The sequence below is a fragment of the Nicotiana sylvestris genome, chromosome 6 (genome assembly GCF_000393655.2).
Source record: "Nicotiana sylvestris chromosome 6, ASM39365v2, whole genome shotgun sequence".
Classification (NCBI taxonomy): domain Eukaryota; kingdom Viridiplantae; phylum Streptophyta; class Magnoliopsida; order Solanales; family Solanaceae; genus Nicotiana; species Nicotiana sylvestris.
In genome coordinates, this window is record NC_091062.1 from 112587310 (window position 1) to 112609965 (window position 22656).

General features: G+C 38.1%; 1 protein-coding gene across 1 annotated transcript; it reads left to right on the plus strand.

Moving 5' to 3' along the window:
• Positions 1 to 9012: 9012 nt before the first annotated feature.
• On the plus strand, positions 9013 to 9760 carry LOC138871109 (uncharacterized). The gene is made up of 2 exons (XM_070148964.1): positions 9013 to 9241; positions 9462 to 9760. The coding sequence occupies exons 1-2, from the start codon at positions 9013 to 9015 to the stop codon at positions 9758 to 9760; spliced, it is 528 nt and encodes a 175-aa protein (XP_070005065.1).
• Positions 9761 to 22656: the final 12896 nt, after the last annotated feature.

Sequence of the window (22656 nt, forward strand, 5' to 3'; positions counted from 1 at the left end):
CATAACTAGGCTCCACCTCGCCTCTGGATAGATCTCGTACTTGATTTCTAGGCTCTAAGAATCTGTACTGATGCCAAATCCGATGCACTTTTTCTTCTAGAAAAGCGGCTTTTGGTTCCAACTCAATAACCTGCCGACTCAAATCCTCTCCATGTGGGATGGTCTGGTATCGGCCTAACTGACGTAGAACTCGGTGCGGAGCATAAGGCTGGATACTCCAAAGACCCATCAACAGCAGAAAACATACCTCAGCCGACATATAAATTACTTCACTGACCAAGAGCCACCCGAATGTCCATTCGATCTTATTTGCAGTCAAAGATATCAAATGAGCATGCCATGCTTCCGAACCATCCGGGAAATCATAACCATCTACCCGTTTTTCATGTTTTTCAATGCACTCGAGGTCACTCATACCGCAATTCAAGTATCTGGGACGGTGGCAATGGTGTTCCTCCATCCATAATTGTAACAGCATATTGCACCCTTCAAAGAACTTTCCCCCTTCTCGACAAAGGGTCAGAGCTCGGTAAATTTCTGCCAAAATCATTGGTACTATGGTCCCATTTGCCTTTTTCATCATAAAGTCAGCTATCCCCACGAGTCCCAACTCTCTGTTCCCGTCTTTTCTGGGGCAAATTAAAGTACATAGGAACGCCATTATGAAAGCTAATCCTCTCCGAGCTTCCCACTTGTATTGGTTTCCCGCATGAGTAAGACTGATATCTGGTGTCTCGAAGCCACGGGGATTCCTGTAACGTCGGTACATAAAGTAGAAGGTACAGAATACTTTAGCCAAATTTCCATCTCGGATGTCCCGACTGATGCTTAACAAGTCCAAATATTTGTGAGGGGTTACTGTTCTCAGTTCTACCTGGTATTGATTTCTAAGATTCCCCATGAAACTGGCGTAGCCTGCTATCTCTTCTAGTGTAGGAGTTAACTCGAAATCAGCAAAATGGAATACATTATGTGCTGGGTCCCAAAATGGTATCAATGCCTTAATTATGTCCTTTCTCGGCTTAACCTTCAAGAGCCCGACAAGACCGCCCAATGCTTTTATCACAATTTTTCTGCTATCCTCCCCCAAATTATGCCACCACATATGTAGCTCCAAAAGGGATCTCTTCATGGACTGAGAAAGGTTCATTTTGAGTTGTGCTCATCCTGCACATTTATTAGGGTGATTTTAATTAAAAGAAAATTATGACTCATTTTTACTCAAGAAAAATGACCATTTTTCTTTCAAAATTTCACAAAAATATCTGGCTTTGGCAATACGGCCTTTCAGCACTTCGAAAACGAAGTTTTTAAAGTTGTGCCAGCCAAAACCTTTAAAAATGACTAAAGGTGGCTTTTCTTGCAAAAATAGCCTTCCGGCGCCCTTTTGAGGGACATTCGGCTATTTTTGACAAGAATGGTATCACCTTACTTATTTGCAATAAACATAAAATTTGTTCTTTTTGGGCTATTTTTGCAAAAGGAAGTTGGACCCGATGGGGGTTGCCTACGTATCTCACACCCTATGAGAATCAAACTGGCGTAGTTCGGGCAAATAAAATATAATGAAACCAACTATTTTTCAAAACAAAACCCCCTTTTTTCATTTTCTCAAAAAATTCGGCAGAGTTTCAGAACTATTTGGACATTGGATTTTCCAAAATAGGTGATTTAACTCACTTAACCCTCACATTGATATTTTCTTTTTTCCAACTTTCTACCATTATTCAAAAGTCGGTTAGCATGCAAATCCAAATCAAATAAATGCATAAGTAGCAAGTAAGATACATCAGGATGGTCTTTTCATTTTTGGTACACCTGTCCTAGACAGACTCAAGCCCTATGTTGAGTCTCCAAAGTCAAATGCATGTGATGCAATCAAACATTCCTACTAGGGATCCAGCATGAGGTCTTGTTATACTAGATTTAAAACCTGAGTTTATTGTTCTAGACCTGGCTTACCCGAGCGGACAACTCGAGCCGAGGGGGGGGGGCAACGTACCGGGAATACAGAAGCTTCACCGGCTTTGCAACTTGTCTGAACCTCGTTCTAAAATTTGGGATATGACTCTAATAGAAGAGAAGTCACACGAAGTGCACACTCTTCCATGATTTAGAAGACTCAGAGATAAGAAGGGTTTCATAGCAGTTTATATACAGTTCACAGAATATCAAAGCGGTAAAAGAAACACTTAGCACATTAGGCCCAAACATGTAACAAAATCAGATAATTAATAAAGCCAACTATAACAATTCATCTAAGCTCAAATTCTTGAACCCTGAACTAGAGATTCTGGGTTCGATCCCCAGCAGAGTCGCCAGAGCTGTCACACCTCCTTTTTACCTACACCCCTGGGGAAGGGTGTATATAAGGGAGTTTTTCCAACTTAAAGTGACAATCGAAATGGGATCATTTTATTAAAAATTCAGAGTAGCCACTTGGGATAATTTATGGTGTCCCAAGTCACCGGTTCAAATCCCGAATCGAGAAAAAGGTTGACTCTGTATTACAGTCCCTGAACACAGAAATCCGGGTAAGAAATTCTGTTAACCCGGGAGAAGGTGTTAGGCATTCCCGAACTTCGTGGTTCTAGCACGGTCACTCAACTATTATAATTGGCCTATTATCTTATTTAAAAAACACCTTTAAACCTATGTGCATTTTTAACTTTATAACCGCTTTAATTAGTTATTAGGAAGATTCAGCATTATTTAAAACACGCCTTGAACCACGTCACATGAAATGCACCTGCGGTCCACGACACATTTTATTTAATGTTGTTGAGATTTGGATTTGGGTCACATGAAATGCACACCCGAGTTTAAGGAAATTAATTTAAACTGTGCGCCTAAAGCAACTGCACACTTTCAAGTTTGCGAGGGCTATGGAAAATTCACTAATGGCACACCTTGATTTCTAAAGAGTTAAACTTAATTAAGTGACGGCCATGAGTTTTGGGATTTTCTTTGGCATGGCACGCCTCAGATTATTTCAAAGGGTTTTATTAGTCGAAGTTGTTATAATTGGGTTACATGAAATGCACCCCCGAATTTTGGAATTAGGCATCGTAACTATGTCACAGGAATTGTACCCATAGTCACAATAGTTTATTAATTGCCCCTAAAATAACTAGCATATTTGGATTATTTTTCTAATCTTTGAGATTATTGCGGATGGTATAAGTTATAGAGTGATTGCGGAAAGTAGTATCACTCCACAATTGTTGCCTATGCCTTGACATGTTTTCTTCCCAAATTTAAAGCAATCTTTACACCTTCCAGAATCAACAGACAATGGTACCAAACCCAAAGCCAAAATCCTATTAACATCACATTAAACAACTAAAATTCCAGAATCTGTCTCGGCTAATTCTATAACAACAAGAAAAGACAAAGAAAGAAAGAGCCGAGAAAACAAAATCAAACAAGTAACGCAATTTTCCATCCAATTAACCCACTGAAATACTACATCAACCAACAGGGCCTAACATACTTACTTGTTCAATTAAACACATTACTATCATCAGAAATTGATGGAGAAGAAGTTCTCAAGCAAATTCAGTCATTAAGCAAGCTACACTTATAAAATTAGACAAAAAAGACTCAGATTTCACTAGATTTTAACTCAAAGAAATAGGGATATACATGTGTACCTAGGCAATAAGAATAACTGATATTGAAAAATGAAGGTCTGGCTACTGCAAACTAGAGCTCAACAGCTTTCAAACAGCCAAAATCATTAACATAATCACAAATTCGAACTTCCACGGCTTACACAAACCCAGATCTGAAATTTTACTCTTTTTTTTTGTTTTGATTTTTTTTAGAACCCCAGATGTCTGAACCTCAAGCTGCTTCTCTTAACCATTTCAGACGCATGTGTGTGGGATTGAGTGTGGGTGGTGAGATTGAAATGAGATGAAGAAAAGACCAAAGGAGGGGTGGTTAATGACTGTTGAGGGGCGTTCGGGGCTATTTGGAAATGGTTGAAGGTGTTTTTGGGTAGGAGAGGGTCATCGATGAGTTCTCTTTTTCCCAAGATAGTGACAATGGAGATTAGAGGATTTTTCTGATTTTTTTTTCAAAATAAAATGGATGTCGTGACTTTGAAGAAGGAGAGTTTCCCTTTCTCTGTTTTTTGGTAAAAAAAAAAAAAGAAAAAATGAGGAAGAAGAAGTGAGAGGTCCACACTTTAAGGGGTCTCCATTGTTGAGTGAAAATGAGAAGAAGAAGCAGGGGGTGTAGCGCCGTTTTTGCTCTAGCTCTGAAGAAGAAGGGTCTTTTCCCCTCTCTTTTGTGCCTTAGCTCCCCTTTTATATGAGGGATTACGGTAAAAAATGAAAAAGGGGTAATGGGTCAAATGAGTATTGGTATTAGAATTGGGTTGGGGTTTAGAATTGATTTGGGCCTTTAGGAATTGGCCAAAATTTAGAAGAAACAAGACCAAAATTATATTCTTCCTAATTTCCTTTTCTCCTTTTTTTCTTTTCTTTAATTAATTAATCTATTTTTGTAAAAATTAAAATTATTTATTTATTTTTAACATTTGAACAACTAAGTAACTTAAAACTAAAGAAAAATGCTAATTTAAAAGAGTAAAAGTTAAATATGTAAAAATGACAATTTTTAGGATTTTTTTATGATTTAAAAATATTAAAAATGCATGTAATGCAAATAAATAAAGAAAGATTCCTAAAATCAATAAAAATTATTTTTGGTCTATGTTTAGGAGTTATTTTCATGTAGGGCAAAAATCACGTGCTCACACCTATCATGGTATAAACCCAGGCACCGATCGAAGTTGAGGTAGCCGCACCAGCATTGTTTGAAGTCGAGGTGACCACACCCTTTGCCATGATGGTAGCACCTACGCCATCTTATAAGTTTGATGCCATACCATGGGATTATGGTACAGAAGCAAGAAGGAAAGGAAATGCAAAAATGGAAGAAACAGGTGCAGCACAAGGCATGACTAGAACCGGTAGGGTTGATACACACGAGCACTTGGGAGGAACAAGCAAGGAGGCTGCATCTAAGCCGCCTGCCATTGAAACTGGCCTTGACGACCTTTGGAGAAAAGTGCAAGCGAGAGAATATTCTATGGTTGACCATTTGAACAAAACTCCTACTCAAATATCCATTTTATCATTGCTGCAAAACTCTGAGACACATAGGAATGCCCTGATGAAGGTGCTAAGTGAAGCCTATGTACCCACCAACACTACTAGTGGGGAAATGGCCAACATGGTTGGGCAAGTATTGGAAAGCCACAAAATCACTTTTCATGAAGATGAGCTACCACCAGAAGGACTAAGTCATAACAGGGCACTACATATAACAGTGCAATTTGAGGATAAATTCATCATCAGGATCCTAATAGATGGGGTCTCGAGTCTTAACATATGTCCATTGACTACTCTGAAGAGGCTGGGTAAAGGACTACACGAGATACGAGTAGGAAGTATGAATGTGAAGGCGTTTGATAGATGTCAGAGGGCCACAATTGGAGAGATCAACCTCAGCCTACAGATCAACCTCAAGTGTTGGATATATCAACCTCAAGATCTTAGAGGTCCACAATTGGAGAGATCAACCTCAAGTGCTAGATATATCTGCTACCTACAATCTACTGTTGGGACGACCCTAGTTACATGTCACTGGGGTCGTAGCTTCTACTCTACATCAGGCTATAAAGTTTAAATGGAACCATCAGGAAGTGATCATCCATGGAGACAGGATAATCCCATCTATACCAATCAGACTGTTCTAGTCATCGAGAATGGGAGGAAGTTGGGTGGAGAAATATACCATCGGATTGAGCGCATCAACACAATTAAAAAGGACAAATGGTGGAGCAACAACATAAAAAGCATATTGCTATAGACAGGGTATGAGCCTGGCAAGGGTCTTGGCAATAATCTCTAGGGCATTACCAAATCGGTACAGCTGAAGTGTCATGGTACAACTTTTGGGCTTCGGTATGAATACATTTGGCAAGAGTACCAGGATTGGTCACCACCATGGCGTGGTCCTTATTATCCACTGGAACAACCAGTACCACATTTACACTAGACATTTCATCAAGCTGACATGATGTGGGGGTCTGAAGAAGATGAAGCTTTAGCTGGCATAAGGAAGTTGTTTCTGGATGATGAAGACATGGATTGCAGTGCGATAGTTGAGGTGGAGGAGGAGGAAGACCTTACTATTCAGACTGTGGAGAAAGGAGTTGTCCCTAAGAACTGGATTGTTGCACCATCGCGGGCCCGTCGAGTTCATGGGTAGCCTGGCAATTAGCATCAATTATTTTTAAAAGCAATTTTATGAGCATCTAAGACATTTTTCAGTATTTTGTTTTGAAATAATTGTTCGAATCATAGAGCCGTACTTCTTTGACGTTTTCAAGATTTTTATCAATGCATTGCTATTATTAGTATTTATTATTACTCTTTATATTTTCTCTCTATATCATTATTATCCTGATGAACCTATGATTGTTACATGTAATGAGACAATGCAACATAAGGATAGTGATTCAGAGGATCCGGAAGAGGATATAATACCTAAGGAAATTGTCAGAGAAGCGGAAAACTTTGAAAACAAGCCTAAGTCAAATTTAGATGAGACTAAGACAGTTAACATAGGAGACTCTAAAATAGTCAAGGAAACACGTATAAGCATTCATCTATCACCGTCAGAGAAGGAAGAATATGTCCGGTTCCTAAAAGAGTATGAAGGTATTTTTGCATGGTCCTACGATGATATGACTAGTTTGAGCATATCCATAGTGGCTCACAAGCTACCTACCGATATCATGTGTCCACCTGTAAAATAGAAACTCAAAAAATTCAAGCTAGATATGAGTTTGAAAATAAAAGAGGAAGTCACTAAGCAAATCAAAGCCAAGGTTCTCAGAGTGGTTGAGTATCCGACTTGGTTGGCCAACATCGTGCCAGTCCCAAAGAAAGACGGGAAAGTCAGAGTGTGTGTCCATTATCGGGATTGGAAAAAGCGAGTCCCAAAGATGATTTTCCATTGCCCAATATACACATACTGATCGACAACTGTGCCAAACATAAACTCTAGTCGTTTGTGGATTGCTTCACAGGGTATCATCAGATCTGGATGGATGAAGATGATGCTGAAAAGACAACCTTTATCACACAATGGGGGATGTATTGCTATAAAATGATGTCATTTGGCCTGAAGAATGCTGGAGCCACTTACATGAGAAATATGACAACTATTTCCACAATATGATACATAAGGAAATAGAGGTGTACGTGGATGATGTCATCATCAAATCCAGAAGAAGCACAAATCATATAGCAGACTTGAGGAAGTTCTTTAGTCAGCTTCGAAATACAATCTGAAATTGAATCCCTCAAAGTGTGCCTTCGTAGTCCCCACCGGAAAATTGCTAGGATTTATCGTCAGTCACCGAGAGATTGAATTGGATCCGTCAAAGGTCAAAGCTATCCAAGACTTGCAACATCCGAAGTACAATAAAGATGTGATGAGTTTCTTAGGGCATCTCAACTATATCAGCCGTTTCATGGCACAATCAACTGTGATCTATGAACCGATTTTCAAAATGTTGAAGAAAGATGCTGCAACAAGATGGACTAAAGAATGCCAGAAAGCCTTCGACAAAATCAAGGAGTATTTATCTAAACCACCTATTTTGGTCCCACCGAAACTAGGGAGACCTTTGCTACTTTATTTGTCCGTACTAGATGGGGCTTTTGGTTGTGTTCTGGGACTACACGATAAGACGGGAAGAAAGGAGCAGACCATATATTATCTGAGTAAGAAATTCACACCCTATGAAACACGGTAATCTTTGCTAGAGAGCACCTGTTGCGCTTTGACATAGATAGCTCAAAAGTTGAGGCACTACTTCTGTGCCTGCACCACATATCTCATATCAAGGATGGATCCGCTAAAATACATCTTCCAGAAACCTATGCCTACGGGGAAGTTAGCAAAATGGCAGATATTACTGAGTGAGTTTGATATCATCTATGTAACTCAGAAGGCAGTCATAGGACAAGCGTTGGTGGATCGTTTGGCTGAAAATCCTATAGACGGAGAATACGAACCATTGAAAACATATTTTCTGACGAGGAGGTATCGTTTGTGGGAGAAGATATCACCAAAGCATACGAGGGTTGGAGAATGTTCTTCGAAAGAGCTGCAAATTTCAAAAGAGTGGGTATTAGAGTTGTCTTAGTGTCAGAAACAGGCCAACACTATTCGGTATCCGCAAAAATCAGGTTTCCATATACCAACAATATGGCAGAATATGAGTCTTGCATCTTGGGACTTAGGTTAGCTATTGACATAAATTTTCAGGAATTGCTGATGATTGGAGATTCCGACTTTTTAGTGCATCAGGTTTTAGGAGAATGGGCTACAAAAGACACTAAGATATTACCATATTTGTATTGTGTGCACGAGGTGATCAAGAGGTTCACGAATATAGAATTCAAACATGTTATCTTCCACGATGCAACACCCAGATAAGAATTTCATTGATCATATCCCAATAGGAATTCATAAGCAACCAGCTTATTGTGCTCATGTTGAAGAAGAAAGTTATGGAAATCCATGGTACCATGACATCTAAGAATACTTGGCAAAAGGAGAGTACCCGGAGCATGCAACTCATACTCAGAAATGTACACTCTGAAGGTTAGCCAACCACTTCTTTCAAAGCGGAGGAATTTTGTATAGAAGGACTTCTGACCTGGGGTTACTACAGTGTGTCGATGCTGAGGAAGCATCCAGATTGCTCGAGGAATTACATGTTGGAACTTGCGGGCCGCACATGAATGGTTTTGTCTTAACCAAGAAAATACTAAGAGTATGGGTATTTCTGGATGATCATGGAAATAGACTTCATCAAGTACAACCAGATGTGTCACCAATGCCAGATACATGTTGATATGATACGAGCCACCCAATGAACTCAATGCAACAAGCGCACCTTGGCCTTTCTCCGCTTGGGTCATGGATATCGTCGGTCCAATCAAATTTGTTGCTTCAAATGGGCATAGTATTATTCTGGTGGCCATAGATAATTTCACAAAATGGGTTAAAGCCACATCTTACAAAGTTGTAACTAAAAAGGCCATTGCATATTTTGTTCGGGATCGCATTGTTTGTCGATTCGGAGTACCAGAGTCAATCATCATCGACAATGCCAACAACCTTAACCATGATCTGATAAAGGTTATGTGTGAGACCTTCAAGATCAAGCATAAGAATTCCACAGCATACATGCCACAAATGATGGAGTTGCAGAAGTCGCCAACAACAACAATAGAAAGATATTAAGGAAAATGGTAGATAATTACAAATAATGGCACGAGAAGCTCCCATTTGCTTTTCTTGGATATTGTACCACAGTTAACACATCAACTGGGGCAACTCCTTATTATTGGTTTATGGTACTAAAGCGGTTATCCCTGCTGAAGTAGAAATCCTTTCTCTAAGAATCATACAAGAAGTTGAGCTCATCGACGCAGAATGGGTGCAAAGCCGCTATGAACAACTGGCCCTCATTGGTGGAAAGAGAATGAATGCAGTATGTCACAGTCAACTCTACCAGAACAGAATGGTAAGAGCTTTCAACAAAAAGGTCAGACCAAGGCAATTCACACCAGGGCAATTGGTGCTAAAACGGATCTTCCCACATCAGGATGAAGCCAAGGGGAAGTTTTCACCTAATTGGCAAGGTCCCTACATGGTTCACTAAGTACTAATAGGAGGAGCACTCATACTTGCAGAATGGATGAAGAAATTTGGCCAAAACCTATCAATTCAAATGCAGTCAAGAGATATTATGTTAAGGATTGTTCACATTTCTTTATTTGATTTAGCTGAACTACGTTTGACCTGATTTTCGTTTATGAGGGGATACATAAGCAGCCCTATGAGTTCGGTCATATCCTAATAAAATCTTCATTTTTCCATGATCGGAAATCGGGGCAGAATTTTGAGGAGGACCCTCAAATTCTAAAGCAAGTCTAGCCAACTTCGTCTTACGTGAAATAAACAAAGTATTGTTAGAAGCATTGCATCTAAACTGGGGCAGAATTTTGAGGGGTCCCTCAAAATTCTAAAGCAAGGAGGTCGCAATGTCTCTAAAATATGTCACAGTCATCGATTCAACTGAATTACTTAATATTGCATACTACTATATTTCAAATAACTATATTTATCAAATGCATGCATATTTTTCGAAAACATTATTTTTATAATAGCCAGATGTTACCCAGGGTAACTCAAATAGGATCTCAAGGCAGGAGGTAATATAGAGCAAGAGAACAAAAGAACAAACCAACCTTCTCCCACAGAACTCATAATTTTTTTTTGGATGTAGGCACGATAAGACAACGATATTCGTAGATACATCAAGTCACTACCGTCAAGACAACAAATTATCTAGCGCAAGTACCTTCAGCTAAGAAATACTTTAGTTTCTCACTATCACTCGTCGTTTCCTTGTATGAGGATAAGCATTGCCTCCCTAATTTCAAAAGGCTAAGTATTGTCTTTCCCTGCATGAGACTAAGCATTGTCTCCTTTTGCATGAGGCTAAGCATTGCCTCTCTAATTGTATAAGTCTAAGCACTGCCTTTCCCTGCATGAGACTAAGCATTGTCTCCTCTTTGCATGAGGCAAAACATTGCCTCCCTAATTGCATAAGGCTAAGCGCTGCCTTACCCTGCATGAGACTAAGCAATGTCTCCACTTTTGCATGAGGCTAAGCATTGCCTCTCTAAATGCATAAGGCTACGCACTAACTTTCTCTACAAGAGAGTAAGCATTGTATCCTCTTTGCATGGGCTAAGCATTGCCTCCCTAATTGCATAAGGCTAAGCACTACCTTTCCCTGCATCAGACTAAGCATTGTCTCCCTTTTTGCATGAGGCTAAGCATCGCCTCCCCAATTGCATAAGGATAAGCAATGCCTTTCCCTACATGAGACTAAGCATTGTCTCCCTCTTTGCATGAGGCTAAGCATTGCCTCCCTAATTGCATAAGGCTAAGTACTGCCTTTTTCCTGTATGAGACTAAGCATTGTCTCCTCTTTGCATGAGGCTAAGCATTGCCTCCCTAATTGTATGAGGCTAAGCATTGCCTTTTTCTCAAGATTAAATACTATTTCCAGCACGCTATCTAAGACTTAGCATTATCCTCTATTCACCTGGGGCTAAGCACTGCCCTCATCTTACACAAGACTAAGCCTTGTCTTGTTTCATTTTGCATATGACCAAGTATCATATCTTTGCATTTCATGGGCTGAAACATCGTCATTTTGTTCAAATGCGTCATAGTCCGAAGGCATCATCCTCATAGCCGGAAGACACCATTCCATGGCCTGAGGATCTCTCAAAAATGCACATCATTATTCAAAGGCATCATAGTCCAAAGGAACCATTCTCATGGCCCGAGGAAATCATTTCATGGCATGCGAATCCCTTCTCACATGATTCATGGCCCAGGACGTCATGGTCTAAGGACATTATCCTCACCGTCCAAAGATAACCTTCATGGTCCAAAGGGAATTTGCATCATGTTTAAATTCTTGCAATAATATATTTGCATGCATCATGTTTTAAGTTTTGCAGTTAATCCAGGAAGTAACTGTTCTTCAAACGGGATCAATCTTCGCTCTGGTTTCCATTCACAACGTTCACATCCATCAATTATTTTAAACGTAACCGACCACCATCAATTAACCGCCTTTTACTCTATAATCGTTCAGATACTCGCTCTATGATACATCTGTAACGTTTCAGATTCACATTGATGACTCAGCATAAACTCATCCGATGATGTCCTACCCAAAAGAACCCTTTCCGAAATATACAACCATTCCTATAACAATTCCATTGGTTTCATTCACCGTTGGATCTAGAACTACACACGGCTTGATTCCGTAACACCAGGAATATGTAGGCAACTCAGGAACCAGGGTTCGGCCCCATTTTTTCCAAATCACATCATCCCTCATTCAACTTGGCCAAAATTGGTCATCATTTTCTTTACCTGACAGCTCTTTCATCATTCCCGGATAAATAGGGGCAGCTGTTGATACCAAATTTCGCCCTCATATTTTTCAAAATATATGTATATATATATATATATATATATATATATATATATATACAGACACACACACACTATCAAAACATCAATTTTGCATCATTATTTAGTTTACAAATCTATACAAGCATTTTCTATAATTTTCCATAATTTTTAGAGCTTTTAAATTAATTTTCTCGCATTTAAATTACATAAATATTTAATAATTATTCCTTTGGATTATTTGTGATGACTTAATCATCCAAAATTACTAGTTTGTATCCTCATATATGTATCATAATATTTCTCACTTCATTTCGTATAATTATGTTCACATTTTAAAACTATTTATCTAATTTTGCAATAATAGCCTATATTCATATAAAATGTTCCTTATTTATACTATTGTGTCAAAAAATAGAATTTTATATTTTTATAATGCTAAATCATCATTTTTTATCATTTAAGTGCATAAAAATATTTTTTACTCATTTACTAATTATTTTTATAAATTATGTGTGTTTAAAAGGCTGGCCCAATTTTAAATCAATTTTCGGACCAAGAATGGCCAAACACCTTAGCCCAGAACACCCATCCCAAAGCCAAATGACCCCTTTACAAAACACGATCGGTACCCGTTATAAATGACTCGTCCCGTTCATTTTTTAATCCCAGCCGTTGATCTTTCAAGATCAACGGTCCTAGCTCTTTCCCCCATTTTAATTAACCTAACCCGCCCCAAAACCCGACCATTTCTTCTCAAATGCCACCTTTGAATTCTCTTTTCTCCTCTCCATAGAAACCCTAACTACCCTCTCAAATCTCTCCAAATCTGTCTCAACCATGGATTCTTTCCATGATTTCCTTACCTTTTGTATGTTATCCCGGTATTTTCTACTAAACAATGTTATCACCTAGTACTTTTCTAAACATGGTAAGTACTATCTCCCAGAATCCGGCCATTCCACTTCAACCACTTGAATCTGTATAGTATTTAGTCCATATATGTCATGACCATGGCTATATGGGTCAGATTAGCCAAGATTTCCAGCCAATCTTCGATTTCTGTCAACTAGGGTTTACCTATTTTTTCCCTAATAGGATTTTTATTGATTCTGCATGTTGTTGCTTCCTTATTTATGTTTGATTTTTATAATGTTTCCTTGTTTTCTTGTCTAATTTCTGACACTGGTAAGTCATTTGACCTATTGCAATTTCATTTTTATGTGTCTCTGATTTGCATGTATTCTCACTTCTGAAATCTATGGCTTAATGTGTCTCTGGGTTACTATTATGCACAACTCTGTTAACTTTACACTCGTTTTAAGTCTCTTTAGCATGTAACTTCTTCTAATGCTGCTAGTTCTAAGATTGTATATGTTTGAGCTTGTTTAGCTAGTGTATTTATGCCTGAGTGTTCATGAATATTCGTACCTGCTTTGTCTTGAATCTCTGTAATGAATTCCTCGCATATGTAATAACCTGTGACCTGTTTCTCTGTTATTTTGTCACTCAACATGCTCACTTGATCTCATACCCCTTTAGTGATTGTTTGAGGTTTTAGAACAGTCATCTAGACTTGTTTGAACTGCTTCATGCTATTAGGATGAATCACTGACATAACTTGGACTTTCTTTAGTTAATTAGTCTACTGTGTCAATACCTGAAAGCCTATGTTTGCTATTTGACATGAGTATACTTTCCCACTCTGATCTGAATCTCTACAATGATAGTCTTGCATATGTGATGTGTTCTAATCTATACTAAGACATTTCCTATCAACTATGATCTGCTCTCTCACATCATGTTTTTGTTTTGCTTAGTATTTTATCCTTAACTATTTGAAACCTTTATAATGCCATCTTAGTTTGTGTTTTTCTACCATGTTTGACATAATTAAGACCTTTAGGCTTCAAATCTCTAAGTCAGTGCCTTTCTTAAACTTGTTGGTACTATGCACCTGTGTATGATAACTTCTGTCAATCTTTCCAACTTGTTTTTTTCCTAACTCTTTCAATATGTGTTTGTCCATGTGTTATTTTTATAAGTGTTGAACCTGCTTCTAAGTCCCTGTTGAACCTGCTTTTAAGTTTTGTGACCTATTTGATTAGTTGCTTTGTGTTCTCAACCTTGCTATGTCTACTTTAAGCTATAAGTGTATCCCCTCAACTTCTGTCCCTCAACCACTAGCCACTCTCTCTTATTTGTTACCTATGTTATCCTGAAGCTCTCATTCATGGCCGGCTGAAAGCCAAGGCCAACAAGGTTCCTACTACTGACCTCCCTAGTGTGAGCATTGATCGGGGTCTATTTGAGACCTTTGTGAACCCTGACACACTAGGATTTGGGTCTTTAGTCACTCCCTGAAACCTGAACTATCCCACTCAACCCTTTCTTCCTATTATCTGCTAAATATCTAAGCTGGTTGGTTTAAGTGATTCAATGCTTGGCAATATGGGTGTGTAATTTGGCTTTGAGCTCTTCTATGGATTTTGGGTTGTGTTGATGGCTCCTTGTGGAAATCTAGGTGTGTTGCATTAGAATTGCTAATGGCCCAGACAGTGTTGGGTATTTCTTTTGGGCCTGTTGTGGGCCTGCTGTCGTTTTTTGTACAATAGTTGTAATTACTTTATCATTGGATCTTTAACAATTTTGTGATGAACAATTGTATGTTAGTAAAAATAGTGAATGGATATATTCTTAACATTTGCATAAAAAAGGGTAGACAACATGCCTATAGGACTCAATGATTTATATATATATATATATGTGTGTGTGTGTGTGTGTATGTGCACTGTAAAAATCATGTCATCAGGGGAAGCGCGCGCACATACACACTATCTGATAGCAAACATGAATTCAAATGTAGCAATTATTCTTACTGCTACGTACTACTAGAAAACTTGTCTATGTGATACCACTATTAGCCTTAATAATTGTTAATGCTGCACTTCTCAAAATTGTTTACTGCTCATTTACTCTATGGTCAAAAGCATGAGTAATTCTGAGTTTCTCCTAATAGATTTCATTGTCATTCAGTGCGTAAATCACTTAGACGCAACATATGTGGAATTAATAACTGGAAATCTGCAATTCCAATAATCAGCATGTAACAATCGCGTAATTATTGGGAGATAAATAAATAGCTCCTAGCCTCTAAAAATGTTTGTATGCTTTGATGATTGCCACAAAGAAATCATGTCTAGGGCTTAAGGTTTTTAATTCTGAATTGCCTAACATGAAAACTTGTCTTGCGTGCATTTGTTGCTTAAGTGTGGAGGCAAACTTGAGCCCTTAACTGCCCATATTTGAAGTCCAATGTGTTTTTGTATGTTGCCTAGTTTTGACATTTCTGAGCAGCCTAAGTAAGATCTAGAACCACCCAAATAGAGGTCCACTACCTCATGGACCATAGGTATGGGACGGGTAGTGCACGCATAGAGCATGACTTAGAATTGAATTAGCACGGTTTAAGCAAACAACTTTAACATAGTAATCGGGTAGCAGGAGATGATAGTTTATGCCCGCTGAATAATATGAGTAACTCCTTACCCCAAGGGAGTTTCAAAGTATTATTTATGTTGTACGAGGTGATCCTTTAGGCTAAAAAACTTAGGACCCCCCCCCCCTTTATATGTTGCTATTAGATCTAAATAGTTGCATCCCTATATTCGTACTAAGATCTATACTAATCATGTTGTGATAAAAATTCTTTGACTTCTGAATTTCCTTTGTTTATTTGATTACTTAGCTTAATTGTAATCCGCATAATCTTATGTTCGGCCGGGACCCACAGTTGTGGACCTCGAAGAGTACCTAACACCTTCTCTTTGAGGTACTTTGAGCCCTTACCCAATCTTTGGTGGCATTGACTAGTCAAACAGAGTTATCTGCATAATAGGTGCCCAAACGGACCTCAAAATTATTAGGTGGCAACTCTTCTTGTTTTAGCACTCTGTCTCCCATTCTAAAAGAGTTATCACGACGTCGAAACCCGCTTTAGCGAGAAAATAGGGCGCGACAATATTGATATTGTATGGTGAGATCGGGTTGCACGCCGCAACATATATTTATTTATTAGTATTAATATTCACATGGTGGAATAAGGATGAATAGTATTCTACGGTGGGATCGGGTTGCGCGCCGCAACGTTTTATGTGTTTTGTGTTCCCTGTTGTATTGTATTGGCTTCGGTTCTTTCATACGAGACTCTGAGAATTTGTATTCATGGTTTTTCACTGGTTTCCGAGGATTGAGTTATTTCCTGAATTCTTTTCCTAATACTAATATTTTGGTGAATTAATTTTCAAGATGAATTTCTACGTTGAGTCATTACCTCATATCCTGCCGAGTTGTTAGTAATATAGTGACCTTAAATAAAAGAATTAATAACTTGCTACCTCGTGTGACTTTTAAGTTAAAACTTGCCGTTTTATTCGGTACTTACCATTTCTAATAGTTGTCATATTTTACTTCAATTGATTTCTCAACTTAATCTCCTTACCTTGTCTGATATTTTTACTTTACTTAAAAAGGAATTGTCATTATGTTTTAATTTAATAAATTCTATATTAAATTCAGTAGCTTATTCGATGTTTTTTTTATTTGAAAATATTATTTTTCTTCACTCAAATGATTTCTAAAATAAATTCATCTTTCTCATTGATTTCCTACTTGGTCCAGAAACTATAATTTTCCTTTATGATATATAAAAAAATCTCTTGAACGTCCTAATTAGCATTTGACACAGATATTATGTACCTAGTAGCACGTGGATTTTGCCGTGCAAAATGAGATGGAAAATGTGGCACAAGGTGCCATGTGTGTTAAAGGTTCGGAAGTTGTAATTTATGATATGAGATTACGAGAAGTGAGATTGCTGAAATTGTGTATTAGAAATGATTTGATTGGTTGAATTTACATCGTTTTCCCTACTTTAGCACATTTACACTAAATCCGTACCCCGACTATGTGGCTGTTTAATTACTTGGTTATTTCGTGTTGCCATTCGTGTCCCCCTTATCTTTACTACCGTTTGGGATCTGAATTCATTCTGCTATTGGCATTATATTGATATTCCTTCCTTGTTAGCTTTATATCATATCCTATAAAGGTTTATATGTTCGGTAGGTGTCTTGACCTAGCCTCATCACTACTCTATCGAGGTTAGGCTCGATACTTACTGGGTAACACTGTGGTGTACTCATGTTACGCCTCTGCATGTTTTTGTGCAGAACCAGGTACTTTGAATTGAGCTGGTTTTGAGACTTATGCTTGTGCGGCTAGAGACTTCAAGGTACACCTTCCGAACGTTCGCAGGCGCCTAAGTCATCTTCTGTTGTATTTATTTACATTGTTTCCTATTAATCCGGAACAGTGATGTATTTGTTATGTATAAATACTCCTAGAAAGGCTTATGACTTGTACTACCGGTTTTGAGGTATTGTATCATGTTGAAACTATTGGTTTATTTTGAAGTTTCTTGTTCATGTTTAATAGTTGCTAGTAGAATTCGTTATCATTCAGTATGTGTTAGGCTTACCTAGTTTTAGAGACTATGTGCCATCACGACTCCTTCAGAGGGATTTTGGGTCATGACAATAAGCCATAAATTCATATCCTCATTTCAAGAAATGAGTTGGTGACTCCAACATGATTACCATAAGGCTAAGTTGGACCCCGGGAGTAACAAAAAAAATTGGTATGGATTATTAAACAAGATAAAAATTAGGGACTGAATGATGCGATAATAGTCGACATCAAGAGAATTTCAGTGATCGTGTTCCAACAATAATAGAATAGACAACAAAAGAATAACCTTTAAAGGTCATTCAAGAAGACACTTCCCTAAAGCAAGCACTGTGAGTAGAGTTAAGCTTAAGGGACAGTTACACTAGGTGTCACTTTCGTGCATAATACCTAGTACATAAGGGTTACCACAAGGCAAGTAAGAGTTAGTGAAGACATGAAAAGATGCCAAAGATGACGAGGTAACTATGGAATAGTAAAGGAATAATGCAGTAAAAGGGCAAAAGAGATGAGATTGCATTTATTCAGATTTGACAGATATGTTATAACACCAGAACATTACGCAAGCACGAAGGTGGGCGAGGGGGGTGAAGTAAGGGTTCCATCCCATGATATTATTGATAAATGAGTATGAATGAACATATGATACATAAGGAGCCAGTGCGAGAGGTAAGCTAAGACAAGGAAACAGCCTAGGAGAGATTACGCGGAATATAGATATGAGAATGGACCAACGAGTAGTTAGTAGTTGATTCAGGGAGAGTCTAGTTATGGCTAGACAAGGTGATACAGATAAATTAGTAGATCATGCATGATAAACCTAGTAAACCCCAGCATAGGAAAATCAGTCTCGTAGATACGACATCGTAATCATTGTTAGCCAAGGATATGTAGAAAATCTTCGAAGCAAAGATTCGGTCAAATCTTTCAAAATGTGCTTCACACGGAGTATTCCAATAGGCAAAAATTGCTCATATTCGCTCACTTTATCTTTGCACGAAAACTCTTCGTGTTTTCGGACAAATAGGGGCAGCTGTGAGCACGTGATTTTTGTTTACGCGACAATTATTCTAAAAGAAATCAAAATAAAAACAAATGGCCTTGCCGTACAATTTTTGGAATTTACGTGGCATTTTTGTTAGCTATTTGTGGTTTTGTCCGTGTCTATTTAGTCTTATCAAACAAAAATACAAAAAAAATATATGTCGTGTGTAAGTTTAGGATATCATTCTACTTTTAGGAATTAATCAAACCATAGTCCGGTTATTAAAAAGAAAATCATAAAAATATGCATCTTTTATTCTATTTCGTCATTAAGTGAGGTTATTTTAATTAAATGTTAATATGTGTGATAATTGTTGTTTAATGTTTGTATAGTATTATTTGACAATTTAATTGAGAAATTAAAGAAGAAAAGGATTTTCGGATTGGGCCAGTTTGAACTAAAAAGAACAGGCCCAAACCAAAAAGGAACCCAATCCAAATTCCCTTTTGCCCGGTCCAATTAAGCTAGCCACATGACCGTCCAAACGACGTCGTTGTGTCACCTTCAATTTGGACCGTTAATCCCACTAGATTAACGGTCCAGATCACTCACCCATAACCCCATACCCGACCCGTTACCCGGACCAACCCCGACCCCAATACTAAACCAAACGACACCGTTTGATTAACCCTTGGATCCAGGCCGTTGATCTCGATTGATCTAACGGCCAACATCAAACCATTCACTCCATATATAAGCTCACCTCTTTCACCCCGCACCCCCCCGAGCCAGACTCCCCTCCTCGCTGTTCCTCCGTCTCTCATTTCAGAGACGGACTTGGGCTTAGAACCCTAGCCGCCTTAGCCCCTTTCCGTTTGAAACACGGCGGTATCAACGCCGTCGGCCACCAGACTAACACCCTAGGACCACTCAATCACCCTGAATCCAAATCCACCAACCGTTTAGTTCGAATCAATCCCTAGGTTCTCGAATCTTCATTTGAAGATTTGAGCAAAACCTCGATCTACACCGACCTACCCCATATTCACACTAGACACTCCCCTGACCCCCCTCGTGACCAAACCAAGCTTGGTTTTGTCTGAATCTACCCACAAATCCCAAAACCCCAAATCTGAAGATTCAAACCCTATAGCACAAGAATTTGTGGAGTCTGTTTAGATTTAACGGAAGTTCGGGATCTAATAGACCCTAATCGAAGTGTTCTCAGTTGAGAACACCTCGATTAAGATCTATTCGACCTCAAATGGGCAAATCAAGCTCGGGCCTGGGTCATCTGTGTTTAAGCTTTTCTGGTATGTTCACTTGTTCCCTTTTGTTATCTTTTTAGTCTAGATTAGTTTATCGGCATGTTTATTTAGTTTGTTTGTTTATTTTTGGGATTTCTGTTGTTAGTTGTTCTCCATCTCCATAAGACCTGTTATTTGGTCGATTGTTTATTCTGTTATGTTGAATCCGTATAGTAGTATACATATTTCAATATGATTAACATCGTAGAATCAATAATGCCTGGTTTTCCCCTGTATCGTGCAAAATTGTCAAGAACAGTTTTATGCCTTATTTTGCGTTGTTTGTTTGGTCGACTGCTTGTCCTGTGTTATAATTAGTATAGTCGAGTCGATATACGTCGTCAATTAGTTTCAGTTGGAATGATAGCAATTTGACTCATGCTATTTTGATTTACTGGAGCATTGTGAATCAGCTTAGTTTGTTGTCACTGTGTATTAGTCTGTTTAGCTAAAACAGAAAACATTTAAGGATTGATTTATAGCTGCAGTCTAGGATAGGTCTCATATTTTAGTTTAATTGATAGCATTGTTTACTCATTTTCAACCTTGGGCAGCATGTGCATTGCAGTGTAATGGACAGCATGTGCTGTCAAGACATACTCCTGCTGCCCATACCTGTTTAAAATAATAAGAGATAAGTCCTTATAATAATGAGAAAGGGCCTGTCAGGGGAATATCATGGGAGGGGGCTTTTATTTTATCTGGGAGTGGAAAAATAGGAGGAGTGATGGGGGTTTTGAATTGTTTAACAGGCTGTAGATGGTCTGAGGGAAGGCTATAAAAGAGAAGGGTCTCAATTAGTTAAGGGGGGTTTTTCAGATATAAAAACAGTCCTAAAAAGAGAGAAATTCAGTTTTTGATTGGCAACATAATTCCATCAGGCTTTGGTTTAGTTTGAAGCCTCAGTAGTTAATACTGTTTCCTTTTTTGGGGTTTGACTCCAATTCGTTGAAACTTCCTCTGCAATCTACTGCTCCAACCTTGGTTTGAGTTTGAGTCCATTTTGAGTTTTGCATGTTGTTTGTTGCTACCTGGTTTTCACAAATCTTTCGGGTTTCATTTGAGTTGTTCCTGGTGCACTTGGTTACAGTCACTGCTGCTGTATTTATTGTTGTTGCTGCCTTTCCTGTTTGCTGCTGCTGCTAATTTCTCTGCCTTCTGTTTCTTCTGTTGTATTCAACATCCAGGTACACGCTTCTGAAACTATGGATTGATGTACGTTTGAATTGGAAGTTGAGTTGAAGTAAACAAAGAAATGAATCGTTCACCTACTTTCACAATACCTGTGTTTCAAATGTAGCAATAGGATTAAAATAATTCATTTGGTTCGTATTTGCTTGGACCCATTCTAATCGCATTTGTTTTTTTTTTGTATAAATTGGGGTGTACCTGAACCAATATGGACTGTTAAGTAGTATGTTGTTATATTGGTTAGACATATGTCCATGTGTTTTAGCAATTTAGTTTGGCTGGTGATGATAACATAATACAGAATATTAGCAGGCATTTGTATGTATCCCGTTGGATCTTTGAACTGTTTTGCCATGGCCCGATTCAGTTTGATTTCAACGCATATGTCAAGCAAATTTCATATCACGTTAGTTAATGCCAATGGATTAACCATTAATGTCAACTCTCTCGTTTGAATTCCCTGTTTCAATATAGGTTTAATAGTGTCGTTTAATAATTAATGTTAGCATCGGCTCACCATGTAAATAAAGCGGCTATTAACTCTATAGAATCGGCAGGTTTTTACATATTAGGGAATACGAATCAATGGCGCGGGGTTAAGAGCTTTAATCTAATAGGCGTGAATCTAGCAAGATGGCTAAAATTTAGATCTAATAAACTTTCGAATAAGCACTAAGACTCAAGGTTGATGTTTATTTTGACTAGTCGAAAACAATTATTGGTCTATCCACATAATTATGTGAAGTTAATCTAGTTATAGAATAATTAATCTTCTTTGAATATATTATTTTGTCTATTTTGTATTCACTTATAATTCCAAATTTTAAGTAATATTCTTTTCTGCTAACATTCATCTTAATCTAGTATGTAAAATGATGTGCTTGTAGCATGTAACTAAATAAGATCTTCCTTTCGCTCTCTCTTATTTTTAGAAACAAAATTAATGGAAATATAGTCTTTTTAGGATACCTTTTAAAATAAATGAGATGAGCCTCGCTAAATAAAAATGCACAAACCGCGGGGCCCTCATAAATGTACATGTTAAATACTTAGAATCCGGGATGGGTTATTTAGCGAATTTCATGACCCTCCCCAAAAATAACGTGATAGTCTCTTTAGGAGCATTTCAATAATGTTACTTTCTTAAATTCGGGTGCACATTTATGTGACCCAACTTCAAATCTCAACGGAGTCGAAATGTGTTAACAATTACGGGTGCATTGATTGTGACGTGATTCGAGATGCATTTTCGCGGCGTTGCAAGTCTATAAAAATAATAATAAAGAGGTTTAAATTTAATAAAAGCACATAAGTTATAACATGTATTTAAATCAGATATTTAGCCATTATAACAATTTAAGCAACCATGCTAGAACCACGGGATTCGAGGGTGCCTAACACCTTCCCTCGGGTCAACAGAATTCATTACTTAGACTTTCTGGTTCGCAGACTTCATTTGGAAAGTCGAAATTTCCTCGATTTGGGATTCAAGATAAACCGGTGACTTGGGACACCAAAAGCCAAACCTTTCCCAAGTAGCGACTCTGA